The following is a 17203-nucleotide window of genomic DNA, read 5'->3' as shown; positions in this document are numbered from 1 at the left end:
AAATGAAGGGTCATCTGGCTTTTGCAGAGCGCTGTGTGTGGACACAACCTTTCAGAAACATGGTAACAAAAGGCGAGGGTGTGTGTGTGTGTGTGTTGGTTGTTGGTGTTTCTGGAACAGTCTGCGTAAGGAACAGTTGTGTGTGTAGATGTGGTGACAGGTGTGCAGTACATATGTCTGGAGCTACAGCGGCTCCACACGACACCAGCACACGAACAGATGAAGCTCAATTCAATGGCCTCTATTATCCACCTCACTGAACAGAAATACTTTAAATGAACCAGTTTTAGCATAGGCAGCAGTTACACTGTGACTGGCTGACTAATGCACCTGACAACCACACACAAAAACAAAGAACAGAGAAGATGCTGCTTTCAATCATCTTAGAGAAGAACATACTGAAACGTTGTTTATTTTTGATTAAAAGACACCAACTGCCAGTTTACCCAGACTTAGAGTTCACAACATTACCACAGTACGGCCCTTCTTAAAACAGGCCATTCAAGGTCTCATCCAGACCTTGCTCATTTCTAGACCTGTCTACCGGTCTCAAAAAAGGCACTGGAAAAAAGCCTTCTTTGGAGCAATGCCAAAAAAGAGAACTACTTTTGGTTCCCTAAAGAACCTTTCCCTTGATAGACACATTTTTGTAATTGAGAAGTGAAGAACCCTTTTTTAAAGTCCAAAACACCCATGACATGGAAACCTTTCTTTGGATTGATACAGCATGTAAACAATGTCAAGGTTAAAAATGTACCGTTCACTCCCCAGACAATATGACTTTGTCAGAACAAGAGTTCTAGAGAACTTTCTTAAATTTTAGTGCAAGAAACAAGGAGATACAAGGTATTGTTCCAACAGTGATGGTATAAAAATTAAGCTGCAAAAACATCCTATTTTGAATTTTCAAAAACACATTTACACATATCCACTTATTTAGTCTACAGCATTTTAGCTCCACCCCTTCAGACTGAAGTTATACAGACTGTTTCAGCTTGGGCTGCTTTTTCAATAAGATGCAGTACAGGACAGCCGATCAGTACAGAGCTCATTTACAGATATTAGTGTGAAAGGTGGTCCTGTTTGATTCTAAGCAATAGAGAGAGGTTGGAAAAATGTATATAAAAATGAATATGACTGTTTTTAGTACATACATTTTCACAAACCACAGGGTAGAACCTGCACGATATGGGCTCTTTGAACAACCTCCACACAGTGTAAAGGTCCCATATAGACTGAGGATTGTCCTAAACCAATGCATCTGAGCCAAAAGCTTTTTAGACCCAGACTGCATCTCTAATTTCCTTCCATCATGGTCTTAAGATGCTTTTTATAAGGCTGTTCCTTGGAGAACGTTGGCCTCATGTATAAATCTTCTATAGTATGTGTCTGTCTACATGCACTTAGCACTTATTTTGGTTAAATCTAGAAGAGAAAGCATTCATGGTCTTATTGTCAGAGGTGGCTACTTAGCTGTAGATATAATTTTGACACATCTGTACTTCTCATAGTACTTTTACCGCTAAGTACATTTGTGAAGGGAAAAATCAGCTTTTCCCTAGGTTTCACTTCAGTCCTTCACATTTAGTTCCAAATTCCTTTTTGGGTTTATTTCATTGTTTTGTTGGTGCAGCACCTGGACTGACTCATCTCTCACTTTTGAGGTTCATCATTTTATTTATGACCAAAAGGATCCAAAAAAGGGAAGAAAAGCATCTGACAGACTTCAGTTCCTGTGATGGATGTAATGAGAAGTCCCAGTACAGTTCAACAGGGAGTTTAGCACTTGAGGAGTTTGTTGCCGTTTTTCCTAGTCCACTTTTAATCAGGCATAAAGTAACAAGACCTCTGCTGGGCCTTAGGCTGATATAGCTACACTTTTACTCGCTCAAGCTAGAATGAAACACTGAACAATCAAGTCAGATTGTTTACTTTTTATCTCTTTGTTTTCTACAGTCTGAACATGTGCACCTTAATTTGTAAAGGAAGAATTGTTCAGTTGATAGTAATGTGTGGCATCAGTAGGTGTTTTGGGATGACTTTCAATAGTCTGTGTCCACTTTATTTCCACTGTGAGGGGGTTTTATTTCAGGGCAGCTTTGGTCATAGATTAAAAAAAGGATCCATCAGGAGGCCGCTGTGCCTTTGGTAGCAGCTGTTACGCGTGTGTAAAAAATTAAGTCTCGAAACCCTAAAGGGGAAAGAGAATTGGACACATATTCAGACAACTGAACATTTATAAGACCTTATTGGAATCAGTGTCACATGCCAGCTTTGCACAAATGTTACTCATCTCCTTCACACTCTGACACTGTATGAATCACCGGGATATTGTTTAATAGGTCTATAGGCTCAGAGACTTTACATCAAACATGTTCAGCATTTTAAAAGTAATTCCATATAAAGGCTCATTGGACAAATGACAAACGTGTCTACATTTCTGGCAAATTTTTAACAAAAGTCACCAAACAGAGGCAGATTATTTAACCACTTCACAACAAACGCACACCTGTCAAAACCATGGAGGTTTTTGCTTGAATCAGCGCAGCTGTGTGCTAGCAAGTGAAGGAATTCATTTTGGGAAGCAGTCACTGACATATGGACACACAAAAACTCCCTGTGACGTGTTCTCATAAGAAAGGAGGAGCAGTTCAATTTTTTGCACATATTTTTATGGGATGTAGGATTTGCTGTGGTTACTGATAGTGAAAAGTATCCTCTGTATTATTTAATGTAGGAGAGAGCAAAAAATTAGACGATTTTACATGGTCAAACAGACAGTAGGGCCAGTCTCATGGTCCCAGAGCAACTTCATCTGCAATCAGATAGAAATTCAAGAATGGATAAGTCATAGAATTCACAGCTACAGTCAACAAATAAATGTTCCTCACAAATAAAGAAATTACCATTTATCTAACAGAAATGCTCCTATATGAATAGTGTTGTGTTTTAATGTTTAATAATGTATTCTTTCAAAAATATGAGTATGATTTGCACCCCTGATTAATTTGATAAAAATTTGATAAAACTTTTTAATGTGAGAAGGTGGCATTGCTCCTAGTTCCCAAGAACTCCATTGTTGTCTATGACCGTTTCCTGTTCCCCTGTAGTATAAATATGAGGTTACACACATGTAAAATCCTTTTGGGCAAAACCAAAGACCTGTTGAGTCAAATGAGACAGAAGATCTGCACAAACTAGCATGGAATGGTAAATAATTGGCAGAAGACAATGTATGTGTGTGCTGCCCCCCACAGACAGTGAGAAGGCAAAGAGGAACCCAAAGATCAGTAGCAAAACTGCACAGTTCAGCTGAATCTTGGGGTTTTCAAATTGCAGAATCCACTGTCAGACTCCACCTCCATGACCAGAAGCTCTCTGGAAGAGAACGTCTTTACTAAGGGCAAGTCACAAAACGCAGCACCTGAACTCTGGAAAATGTCACTGAAACTACAAATCAGGTGATGTTTTTGGTCGTGCATTTCGTTGTAATGTTTGTTGGGAAAACAAAAAAGGGGACTGCATTTAATGAAAAGTACCTGATAGCCACTGTCAAATATGATGGGATCATTGATGCTTTGCCATAGTTTTGCTGCTAGGGGTCCGGAAGTCTTTGATGGCATAATGAATTCCACTAAATACCAGGATATTTTAGCCCAAGCTCTGTCTGCCTCTGCCAGCATGCAGAAACTTGGCTGCGGCTGGACTTTTCAGCAAGATAATGACCTCAAACACGCATCAAAATTAGGCTGCGGTCTGGAGCATCTTCGTTTAATGTTCTTCTTTTTGTGTCTCAGAAGGATGGACAGAAACACCTGCAGATTTTTTCAGATCTGAAGTACCAGTGGAGCTTTATTTTCTCCTCTCTCTCAAAGATGAAAGCTATAAGTGTTGTTTATCTGATGGTGATTTCTGGACGTTTTTGTGGTCTCCCTTTATGCTATTTCACTTATTTTCCTTTCACCTTATCCCTACTTATGCAAGTGGATTATCTTGTATCTAACCTCTTCAGAAACATTTTTCTGCACAGATTTATCAAAAATGTACTATAGATGTCACTAATCATATTTATTTTGCTGCCTATAGTTTTATGTATTTAAAGCTAATTTGATTTAAACTATACAAACTGTGATGAAATAAATCGTGTTTGCATCTATGGACTGTTGCAACTAAAGCCTCGGTCTGTTACAATTAACTGCAACTATGGGGCAAAGTAACATTTGCACTCATGCCTGTGGGTGTTCACAATTTCATTTGTAGCCCAAATGTGTGGGCTGCATGTATTAAACTACTATTGTTCTTGCTCATGTGATGTTAAAATTATTGGTCAAAAACCAAAATGCACTCTGCTGTGCTGTATACTGCAGTATTTATGCAAAGGTCAAGTGATTGTTTCAGTGATTGTTCACGTATTGTTTGAATGTATTAATAATTAATATTAGCAACATATTACTAATATAAAACAAACAGGCTCAGTGCTGACTTGTTGCACCTCAGAAGCACTTTCTTCTGTTAAAGTTAATGGAGAAACACCCATTCTGCCTTTCATGTATTCAAGGGACCCTCACAGATTACTCATGCAGAGTGGCCCTGTGGCCTGCCAGAAGTGAACAAACAACAAGTTGCAAGTGGCAACAAGAAAGAAGTACATAAAACTGTTAATCTGCTCTGGCACTCAGCCAGGAAGCCATTACATTTGAAGTAGTTTGCTTAAAACCAAGCAGCCGTCTCTGGAGAAAGGGGGAAAAAAAGCTTCAGCACTTTATAACTCCATCCAAAAAGAGAGGGCTGGGAGTAACAAGGCAATACGCTGAGCTCAAGAGGAGCCAGAGCAATTCGGCTGCTGTGGGCACACTCTCACACATGGGCTGGGCCCATTTTCTTGGCAACTGAAGAGATTCTTAAGTGTTAAGCCATAAATTGGGTTAATTTGACACGATTCCATAGAGAATTGGATGGTTTTTCAGTAGGGAAAGCCCAGTAGACTGGCTGAGAATGAGCTGAAATGGTGTGATGTGATCTTTAATGCTATGATCATGGCAGAAACACAGATGACAGCATGCGACGGAGCCATAAAGCAGAGCTGTTTTGGCAGCAGTGAACAGAAAGCCACAACACAAACACTACTCAGATTTGAATCCAATCAGCACAAATGGAGAAAACACCATAAAGAAATGAAAACGCTCTGCGCTACGGGATCGGCTAGAAACCGTTGACTGAAAAGTGACATGAAGAATGTAACTGCACCATGCAGGCATATTATTCAACAGTAGTTCTGAGGCAAAGTAAAACCAGAAACCACGACCAGCCTCAGCAGCCCAAAATTTCCACATTGGCATAATTACAACACGCATAATCTCCTTGGCCAGGAAATGCACCTGCAACCTGATGGAAACCAGAGCAGATCCAAACAGACGCTGATAGAATCAAAACAGAAGTCATTGTGGAAATGATGAAAATAAGCATAACACAATACTAAGGTAATTACCAGCCAGCTTCAACAATTCTGTCCATTTATCTAAGCCTAAAACCACTGCTGTAACAGGGAGGACGGAGGGCATGGAGTACGCCTCCTGCCACTCACTGAGATGTTTATGACTCCTGCCCATGAAGTGCTCCACAAACCACCCCCCCCCTTCCCCCCACCTCTCTCCTTTTCTGACACCACTAATACCAACTATATGAGCCAAAGCGAATGACAATCTCCAAATGCATCCTTGTGAGCAGGGCCAAGCTAAATAAGGAGAGAGAGAGACATTTAAAATGCCCTGTTTGGTGCCACAGCTGTGTCCTTCGTGAAAAGGAGAGTGAAAACAGGTGGGACGGGCTCTGCTGGTAATCTTTCACATTATAGTTGTTGATAACACACAGCCTTCCTCTCTCCGCTCACTTAAAACGCTGTAATTTAATATGGAATACATCAGCAATGTGACATTTGCAGCATGGAAGAAATGGAGGTTGGGAAGATTCTGCTGAGGCTAATAATAGCAATTGTACACCAATGACTGGGGTTTTTGTTACCAGAGGCATTCTGTTAGTGCCATGATCCTTCCAAAAGAAGCAGTGGGATGTCCGACGTGGGATTTTGGGATTGCTTTTTATTTTGTCCTCTCTGAAGGCTAAAAAAATTTGGATTGTATTTCGAGTGACAATCCAGGCCAAATTTAGAGCAAAGGTCAGCAATAAAGATGCACCAATATGGGAATTCTGGGCTGATGCCAATATCTGATATTTTATAATGTACAATGCTGGCAGTGTACAATGTTTCTTCTGGCAATGCTGAGGTCATTACAAAGAAAATCTGCAAACTAAGGATAAATGGAGAAATGTAACATTTGGAGTTAATATTGGGGTTTAGCCAGTATTTCAATTATGGCCTCTACCACCTGCTAGATAGGATTCCCCCTATCACAGGAGAATGCTAACTGCCAAGTCTGCTATTTCAGCTAACACACACCTGTGTGGCTAGCAGAGAGTGAGAGATTTCGCGTTCTTGGTCTCCCAGCCACAGGTGGCTGTAGCATTGCAGGAGATCAAACTTTCAGCTAAGAACCCAGTGTCGCCCAAACGTTCTGCTTTTCTTGAGACGCCAAATATTGGTTCAGTAAACGTTATAATTCGGCAAACGTCAATCATCGTTATGTAGCCACCAAACATATAATCTCACAATTAAAACACGTTTGGGAACAATTTGTTAAACTTTTGATGCTGGACTGGGGTGGAATCTGCTGCAAACAAGAGTACACCACCTCTAAAACTCTTCCAAAATGCTGCTCTTTTAAAATCTTGAGTACAACAGATAACATGAGACATTTGGAAGACATGTCTGATAAAACATTTGGAATGCTCTGGGGAGTCTTTAAGGCCATGCTAACTTACATTATATTCATGGACTAATGACAAGATTGTTATCAAACAGTGCTGACAAGCGTGCTATCGCCCTCTACTTTCAGCACTACCTTCACAAGGCTGGTTTAGAAATTTTAGTGCACATTTCACCCTAATAAGTGTATGTTCCCACCCACATTTAGCCCAAAATTTCTTATGGGTGTCACCAGACTTTCTGTTGCAAGACCACATCTGGGCCAAGGAGACTACCACTCTAATATATATAATGTAACCTATATACATGTATAACCTATATATACATATATAACCTATTATTATATCTAACATGTATAAAAGGTATTTTAAGAAAGAAAATTGAGAGTGGAGAAAAGATCATGGAAAACTGTGTAAGATTAAATTTCTAGTTTGCTTCATACTTAAAAGATCTCCGCCTTTTAATTCCATCTTAGGCTCAGATCACTCAGCGTTTTGTGCAAGCAAGCACATTACAACACACCCGAATCCTTGCTTCAATAAACGCTTTAATGACCGAGCACTGCTCCAGCAAGGCGAGAAGACATGGTTAGTTCTCCCGGCATCAAACATTTTACTTATTCCACAGTCATTAAGAGCAGGGCTGGAGGATACAGTGAGCTTGGTGTAATTACACAGGTAGCGCAAAACGGAGGCAGTTGCTAGTGGTATTCATCGTCTTAATTAAGGCATAAACTGTAAACGCTCAGAGCTAAAAGCAGCTCTGTTGACTTAGGAGTATGGTGTCTTATCAGTGTGGGCTGTTCTGCGCTTGTCGCTTCCATCCAGCGCAGACACATGGGAGAACACTGCATTTGCATGTGTGTGTGTGGAAAAAGGAAGCCACAGAGAAATGTGGAAAGAGGCAAAGAGACCTGTTTGCACCGGCTGCTCGGGCTGTGTCAGTCTCAGGCCACCATTTCCCCCTTCACCTCCCTCCCTCCTTTCGTTACTCTCTGGGTCTCTAGCATGCTTCAGGTGCTGCACGCACAGTTCTATATGATTTGTCTAATTTGCAAGCCTTGGCAAGGGCCGCACCTGTTGCCACTGCCTGCAGTCGTGGGTTCTCAAAGGGCTTGACAAGCAGGCTTGGATAATCCATTCTACTCACAATAGCACGGCCACTCTCCCCAGCAGTGTAGGGACAAGGGCATTTTTCTCTCGCCCAGGCGCTCATATCCGCCATGCCACTGATGGCTCATTACAGGCCAATTCATAAATATTGTCTCCAGTATTACCACTTCCAGGCCATCTCGGCTCCTCTGAGATTTATTCCCCCTTTTACAGCCTGCTATTGTTTTTTCCCCCCACACTTTTGTGTTTTTCAGTCCCCCTCCCCTTCTGCCTCTTCGTCCTCTTCATTTACCTCTTCTCAGCCCTCCCAGTAGCTTTTTCACCGAGCTGCCAATAACGAACGCCACTCACAGCTCTGGCCACCGGAGGCCCAGAAAAATCCCTTCATGAGCACAGCAGGCTCAAATTTGTTCCATTTAAAGTTGAAACAGGGCCAGGGGAACATCAAGTGACCATAGGCTGAAAAGGGAGGGGAAATGCATTCCTATGTTTGTTGAGAATTTATGTAACAAGCGTTGACAAAGTGCTTCATGGCATTACAGGCCTTGAGGGTGACTGCCATTAAGGTGTGGTCTGCCGCGACTCTGTATGGGCAAGCGCAATCATTCACACCTTCATAGGTTCTGTGCTGCTTCAATGAAAGACAGTGCAGCTCTTAAAGACTGTCCACGTGTCTAACAGATAAGCTTTTAATGTGAAACTAAGCCCACATCTCCTTGATAAGCAACAACAGCTTTTACTGAACATAAACACATTCTTTTGCTACTATGCCAATAGCTACCAAATGCAAGTGGTGGTGGTGGAGGTGGTCGGGGAGGGGGTATAAATATCATTACTAGCTGTAAACTGATAAACTGCCATGTCATGTGAAGAAGTAGGAATGCCAGTTTCCATCAGATTGAGGCCAAGCAAAACACAGGACGAGGACGGCACGCTCAGAGCTGAAGCGCAAGTGCGTCCTGTGGTGTCCGATACCATCTGTCCACCGGTGGATTCCCTTTGAGTGAAGGATAGCCAGTGGTGTTCCACAGGGCTGGAAACATATGAGCACAAGATCAAACAGGTTCCCTCCCACATTGCCAGGCCTCCATGTGCTGCTGCTCATGCTACTGGAGGGGGAAGGAGGAAGCGTGCTGGTCTATTCCATCTCTGCAGTATTAGTCTTGACCTTTTTTATGCAAAGCTGGGTGAACATGGAGAGGATTTCCTTGCTGTATTACAGGGTCTGTTTTCTGAGTGGAAAAACATACCAAGTATAAGCTAGCCTTGATAAACTTGCCACAGTCATATGCCATAAAGGAATCACATTGGGTTCCCTAAAGCAGTGGTTCTCAAACCAGATCCAATATTTTTTGACTATCAACACAGGAATACAGCAAAAATGTGGAAAATGTGGGGGCCTTGAGGACCAGTTTTAGATCCACTGCCTTAAAAAACCTTGGAATGGATTTCACCTTAAGCTCAAACTGGCATTTCAGTGCTTGCGCCCCCAGTCATTACTAAAAGCCACACAGATTAGCACTGTATAGCAGAATCCTCTGATATGTAGGTCATAGGTAAAAGTGTCCAGTAAAGGACTCCAGCGGAAGTGTCTCTGTGGTAATCCCTCCATAAGGAACTGGCCCTGTGAGCATAGTCCTTCAGCGCTGGCCCTCCTGGGGCAGGAAGGGCTAACAACCCTCCCATTGATCCAAGAAGACACTCAGCCTTCTAACCTGCTGAGTGCTCAGTTCAGGAGAACAATGGAGTTCAGGCCACATCAATACACTCCCCTATTGAGTGGTCCCCGTTTAGCACAGCTCCACTGATGAGGTTAAAGCTCCTACCTCTGGCAAAAGCCAGCCAGACACCTCAAATATCTAAATAAAGCTTCCCTCCTGCACCGTAGCCAGATATAGCAGCTTCAGGCCCGTTTATCTGCTATAGCTTTTTAACATCTTTCTCTGTTTAAGTGTTCAGCGAGATGTGGACCAGCCCAGAACAGACTACACGGCCCCCCTCTCTCAAACAAAGATAAGAATTGGAGATTAGGAACACAGGAGGCTTTCTGGACAGGAATGCACTGCTGCTCCCATAAGACACTAAATGATGTACAAGTGCATTTATTACAGCAGCCTCTATAAATCTGAGCCTGGCCTGAACTCCAGGGAGAGGTTAATGGATTACAAAGGGATGCGGTATCGAACCTTCAAGAAGTTTATACACCACATCAATATGTGCAATGCTATTGATCATTTAGACCTTGACAGACAAATTAAATTCATAAACTTGATAATGCACTGGAATATTCGTATTGCTTACGATAGTGGAATGTGCATTTTTTTAAGAATGCTGTTTTAGGATCACAGTTTATCGATTGAACCCACTTAATAGAGACCCCATTGAAAACGGCAAGTAGAGTGCTGATCTTGTGTAAAATTTAGAGTGAAGCACGAAAGTCCCCATTGAAACCCATGGCAAATGGACCTTCACATGAAATTTAATTCTGGGATCGGTGAACATCTTGTTCTTAGTGCTGCTTTACAAAGTGACACACATTATTTTAACTTTCAGTTAAACCCATCTAGAGCACATATTCAGACATTAAATATTCATGAATACTAATGCGCAGTCCAAAGCAAAGTTTTTTATATGTGCAGTATGCTATAAGCAGAGATACTGCAGTAGTTCTAATGGTGATGTGTACAGGTACTGATGTTCTTATAATAGGAAGATCAAGTAAAGTTTTGCATTATCTGTAGCATTAAGTCAAACAAGAAAAACAATTGTGAATCTGGTGTTAAATTTATTACAAATATTTACATTTTCTCAGATGTCAGACCAACACACATCAATACCCATATATAAATGTTTGCTCAAATACAAACACATACATGTGTCGTCGTCCCCCATCAGGCAGTTTCAACTGCTCATATAATTTAACCTCAAGTTAAAGGAATACTCCAATGTTTTTCAACCTGATTTACAGAGATGACACTACAAGGCCTTCAGAGAAAGCTGAATGATTTCTGCTAAATTAAAGACAAGTCTATAATTGCAATTTCATTTTTATTTAAAATAATCATCAATTGTCTTGAAAGGCCCAAAAATGTAAATTTTATGCAATTCTAAATGACCAAATGAGCTAAGTTGTTTACAATGGGAGGGTTTTATTTTTGTTTTTGTCGGTTGCTTGGGTCGTTTGCGGTCTTTACATTTTTTTTTCAGAAGCCTTGATTCTTGTAATAAATTTTAGACTGTCACTTTAACAGCTGACTGCTATGACATGTGAATAAGGCAGATTGAAACCTGCTCGGAATGCTATTATCAGGAGATGCCGGCACTTACATCACATTTTGAGGTTGGTACTACAAGAATCCCATAGGGAAGCTAACAGTAATTAGCATTAATATAGAGGTGGTTTTCCTTCCTCATCTTTTGATCAGGTTGTGACATCTATAGCTGAAACAGAAGGCCTGGCTCTAATAGTCAAGGTCTGTCACTGCTAATCTATCTGCTACACCTGTAGGACATAATTACTTCAAAAGTTTCCATTTACTAAAAGACCAGAAAACTTGATGACTCAAAACACACTTACAATGGAAACCAATGTATTATGAGAACATGGTGGATAGAGACTAGGTTGAAAATCAGCGGAGTATTCCTTTAATATCTTATATTTTCCCCTATTTTTGATAATTATTCTAAAACTCCTAGACCTGTATTACAGTAAACGATGTGTACATGTTCTTATTCTCTACTATAATACCGTGAATAGCTTTTCGTAGTGTATGTCAGCTCTAATCCAGACAGTAAGGATCCTCTATAGTGTAGAGGCACAGCGATCGCTGCCACAAACGCTTCACCTGCTTGAGCCATAATCACGTTACTCTGAAGGCCATTTGTTAAAAGTGAAAATGTCAGAGTGGAGCTGACACTCTAATTCTCTCTCCGGGATCTTTCTCGCCTTTTTTCTCGTCAGCTGGCGAGTGAGTAATTCCATTAGTTAAGTATTCATACGTTACTCTCCATTTGCATCAGGGGTGTTTTTTCCGTTTTTTTTTCTTTTCTCTCCCTCAGGACTTGAGAGAGAAAAGCCCCACAAAGATAGAAGCACAACTGTCAGCACCTCTGCTGAAGCATCCATTGTTTTACATGGTTTAATTACAAAAACCCCGGCACCGTTTCATGTTAAGATTATTCACTGTAGGAGGCCGGTATAATTTGGACTGGAGGCTTTGTCATGTAATATAATACAATAGAATGGGCTTTGAGTATTAGATTTCCGATTTTAGCCTCCTTGACATTTCAAGCTGCATGAACTAATACATCTGTTATTTGTTGATCATTTGATTATTAACATACTTCATAAACTAAATCACCTGCCCTGCTGGAGATGCGAGAGATGCAACTGAGCAGGCAGAGCACTATGTTTTTGCCATCTCTCACTCTCTTTCAGTCCCTCCCTCCCTCTTTTGCTCCCTCACTCACACAGAGAGCATTAAAAACAGTGTTTATTTGCCTCTTCAGCGCTCTCCAATTCTCAGCACCACCAGGCAGCAAAACCCATCATCACTTTAATCGGAAATTACAAGGACTTGTTCTTCCACAAACGTATGAGCTGCTGCTCCATGTTCTGCTGAGAGTGCAGAGTGAACAAGAACAGTCCAGACGAGAGCACATTCAACAGGACCGCAGAAGATACGGAGGATGGGTTTCTCTCTGTGGTTGCATATGACACAGCACAAGCACACAAGATCAGGTCATGTGACCTACAATCTACACTCAAAACAAAAGTGGAACAATGCAATTCTTTGGTGTCCAAGATTTGATGCTGTAGGCCCTTGTCTGAAATTAAATACAGTAACTTTTTACTGGTAGATATACAGTATGTTTATAGTAGGTTGACTGCTGTATATAGTCAGAAATTACAGTCACTAATTTCATGTGAATTGACTAGTATTTATGATGTCTGGGCACAGAATGGTTGATAAAGGTTAAAAAACTGAAAAAAGACTGAAAAAAGACTGCAATTCCGCCATTGTGTAACTCACACTGCTCATTACTGTGCTTGCCTGGACATGCAAGAATGTTTGCGCTGTTACTTGAGTCCATAAGAAATAAAAACTCACATCATGAGAATACGATTATGCAAGCGATGAGCATCACCTGTTGCTTGTTTCACAGTGCTACACAGACCGCATAAAGGGAGCGATGCCGGAACTCAAAGGGTTGGTTGATGGAAGGATTAAACTAAAGCAGACAGAGACGAACTTGGCCTAATCCACCTCGCTCTCGTTGCTGGCCCCTTCAGGACGCCGCAACTTTTCCACCTGCTCGTTAAACTGTCCATCCCCTCCTCTTCTGTCCTCCGTTTGGACGCTCAGGTGCTCCTCTTCATCCACGTGAGTCACATCATCATCATCCTCCTCATCCTCCTCTTCTTCCTTCCTCTCCTCTTCCCCCTGCACTTCCATACGTACCTGGTCCTTCAGGTCTAGAGGCAGCATGGCCCCTAGTCCTGCCTCCCCGTTTAGGCTGTGCGCACTAGACGGGGTCACCTGTGAGCTGTGGCCCTCTTTGATGGGTGAGGAGCTGGCTGACTCGTTGCTGACTGGCGAGATGTCGCTGCTGCTGTTAGTGTGGTTGACTGAGGGGGGGTTGGACAGCGTGCCTGGCTTTAGAGGAATCTGCCAGGCTGGGATTTTAGGGAGTGAAGGAGAGGCAGGGAACTGTCTCCTGTAAGAAAGAGATAGAGATTTGTTATAACGCAGTTTGGATGTCCTTTCTCAAATATATCTGACGGTGGGTGAGGTTGAATGTCATATTGGAGCTTTTGATAACCCATTTTGACCTGCACTTCACTCCTTTCTTTTACCACCTAAAAACAGTTTGTTTAAACAAGTTGGTGCTCTAAGTCACTGGTGGCAGCAAGGTCCACAGAGACATGAAAAAAATGCACTAGAACACAGCATTTCCAGAAAAGACTGGTAAAGCTGTGTAATGCTAAAAAAAGACAATCCAAAAGAATCTGTATGTGAGGGAAAAGAACACTTCTGAAAACCACTGTGTGACAAAACAGTTCGCTGCATCCATGCAATTAAAACTACCATGGAAAGAAAAAAAAAATTAATATACATATAATATATACACAGGATTCAGAAATGTTGCGGCCTTCTCAGGGCTCAATGCTCAATTAAGATGAACTGAGGCAAAGGCAGAGGTGCATTAGTACACATGGCATGGGTAACTTGCACATCTGCAATGACACTTTTAATGCTAAATTATATACAGGTTTTGCAGCAACATATGGTGCTATCCAGACAACGTCTTTTTCAGGGAAGAAAAAGCAAGACAAAACCATTTATTTCAAAACCGTCTATTTCAGCACGACAAAACCACATTCTGCATGTATTAAAACAGCATGGCTCTGTAGTAAAAGGGTCTGGGTGCTAAACTGGCCTGCCTCCAGTCCAGACCTGTCACTCACTGAAAAAATTTGCAGCATTGTGAAACCACAAATATGACAAAGGAGACCCTGAACTGTTGAGCAGCTGAAATCCTACATCAAACAAGAATGGGAAAATTTCACTTTCAAAACTAGTGTTGTTGGCCTCCTCAGTTCCCAAACACTTACAGAATGTTGTTAAAAGAAGAGGTGATACAACACAGTGGTAAACAGGCCTTCCTCTACTTATTGCTGGCTTCAAATTCAAAATGGGCATATATTTTTCAAAAACAACATTCCACATATTTGCCCAAACTTTCAGGCCAGATAAAAGCTGTAGACCGTAAAGATGTATTTTAAATAAGCTGTAGGTTATGAAATTACTGGTTAAACATGTTTCCTTTTTAGAAACTTTTAATTCTTATTTTTTTGTTAATAAGTAGAAAAAAATAGTATATATTGCAAATCTGTTAGTTCCACCTGATATGGAAGCCTTGCTAAATAAAGAAATAGATGTTTTTGCTTCAATATGAAAATATATCACAAACCAGATCAGCCACTATGATGGAGACTGCAGAGATGTAACAATTATTTCGGGAAATCCCAGGACCTTTCATATGCTTTGATAAGTCAAAAGAACATTCACATTTATAGTATATCCGAATATTCCCAAAGATAATCATGATGGCTGATCGTAAGAACCTTGGGAATCACCTGAAACTTTCAAATTGAGTAAAAGTGGTAAAATTAAAGAGCGTGGAATTTCCCGGAGTTACGTTTGCTACCACATTTAAGTGGCTTAGGAAACAATGACGTAATAGTCAAGTCATTTGTTATATGGGCTAGACTTTTGTCAGAGTTCATTTATGGGCTTCTCACTGTTCATAATGTAAGAACAGCAAGCACTTCATGAAAAAGCCCACAAAGTGAACACTAACTAATGTTTAGCTTATCCATAGAACGCTGGCTAAACCAAAACAAGTTCATACCGAAGGAAAAATATAGTCACTAATTTCAATGAATCCACATGTATCAATCTGGAGAGCACTGATGAGTCTCCTCCTCTAACAGAGCACATTATTCAGATATTTTATATCAACAGAAGGTTCAGTTACTGCTGCAAAGAAATTTCACTGAATGCTTTGCAGACCTGTAGGATGTATGCAATTATGAGAGATTACAGCTTTAGACATGTCTCCCACATCTGGCAGAGATGCAATTACAACAACAAAAAAGTCTTCGAGCCATCTTCAAACCAAAAATACAGCTTCTTCTACAAAGACATCAAATAGTTCCTTCCAGATATCTCAATAGCCAGAGAGACAACCTTAACAGCAGATGGTGACACCATGTTTGTATGAAGTGCTCACCTCTTTCAAAAAGACATCTTGTCAAAGCCAGACAGACATTTGTTCATTTAAGAAACAAGAAAATAAACAAAGAAAAAGGCACAAAGATTAAAATGAAAAAAAAGAAAAGAAAAAGATTAGTCAAACTGAAAGCTTTAATGTGTGAGAATTTCAGGTATATGAGATTACTTTGGTCTTTATTTGCATGACACATGATCAAGTAATCATAAATGAAAGTGAGTAAGCTTCATCTTTAAGTACTGGAGAAACATGCTGGAAACATCAGGCCTCATTAAGCAGTAAAAGCCACTTCCGCTGACGTACCCCTCTGCAGAGAAGGATGGGACAGGTCAAATTCTTTGACATTACCAGCTGATAAATGACTGTAGTGCATACAATGTGTTCTGTATGGTGGTGGCAGTGGTTAGGGAACCTCTGTCCTGCACAATGTGGTGTTTTCCCTTATTTCAACACTTCTCTTCAAATCAATAAGGGAAAATATGCAGAGTAGCGTTACTCCAGGACCAAGGTTGGGACCCTGACCCTGCTTAAAACACAAAATGTCTGGTCCCAGTTTTTCTGCACCCCTCACCCATCAGCTCCCCAATCCAATCCATGTACTATATTGCTATGTGTATGTTGGTAAAGTCATTTCATCCAATTTTCCATCCAGTGACCAGTCTGCCCCTCTACAGTGCCTCTGGTACTGACCGATTCTGATCTGACCTTTGTAATATCCGTTATACAGCCATATAACATAGCTACGTTATGCTAGTCTGTACCAATGACACTCCAGTAAAATCACTTCATTTTTAGTGATATTCTACTTTTTGCATCCTGTTTTAAATTACCATTTTGAAGTGTGCTTAATTTTGGTTTATGATTAAACTCTAACCTCCCTGATGATGATTCTACCAGTTCCTTTCTGCAGTGCATTTTTTTGCCCATGACATTGATAAAAGGCTATGATATCATATTCCTCTGTTTCACATGGTTCTAGTTCTCCTACATTTCTGTGATAAGTCTATTTTCTACCAGTTAAAACCGAAAGTAGACTCAAAGCCAGCTCACATTTTACATGACGGAGTTCAGAAGAAACAGTGCTAGATCAAAGACAGTCAAAACAATGTTTTCAAATAATATGTATTCAAATTACACATTAAAATAGCAACACGGAGCAGACTTATAGATTTTTTTGTTGATAATGCACTTTGAGAATGCAAAAACTAAGGAAACATGACTGTATTTTCATAACGCTGTAGCCCTATTTGGATAGTTTTACATGGGGAGGTGGGGAAATGTCATTCACAGCCCATCCACCTCTACTTACTATTTTTCCTAACCTTTCTTCCATCCAAAACAAGCTGTTTGCGGCTGTAAGTATAGCAGATTGAAGGAGAAAATTGGCATGAAGAGCAATGCTACAAGAATACTTAGTGTAGAGCTTCAGCAGACGTGAGATTGTGACTTCATAATCACTGCTTGAGAAAGT

The 17203-nt window shown here is 40.8% G+C and overlaps 1 protein-coding gene across 1 annotated transcript in view; it reads right to left on the bottom strand.

Annotated features, from left to right (window-relative positions):
* Positions 1-10700: 10700 nt before the first annotated feature.
* The window catches only part of pex14 (peroxisomal biogenesis factor 14), a 94267-nt gene continuing 87764 nt past the window's right edge, over positions 10701-17203 (bottom strand). Inside the window, exon 9 of the mRNA XM_017708188.2 lies at positions 10701-13653. Coding sequence (XP_017563677.1) covers positions 13194-13653 — 460 coding nt within the window. The 3' untranslated portion in view covers positions 10701-13193. The remainder of the gene's footprint in view (positions 13654-17203) is intronic.

Source organism: Pygocentrus nattereri, chromosome 9 (genome assembly GCF_015220715.1).
Source record: "Pygocentrus nattereri isolate fPygNat1 chromosome 9, fPygNat1.pri, whole genome shotgun sequence".
NCBI classification, from domain to species: domain Eukaryota; kingdom Metazoa; phylum Chordata; class Actinopteri; order Characiformes; family Serrasalmidae; genus Pygocentrus; species Pygocentrus nattereri.
Note: the sequence above shows the minus strand (reverse complement) of the source record. Positions and strands in the feature narration are given on the sequence as shown.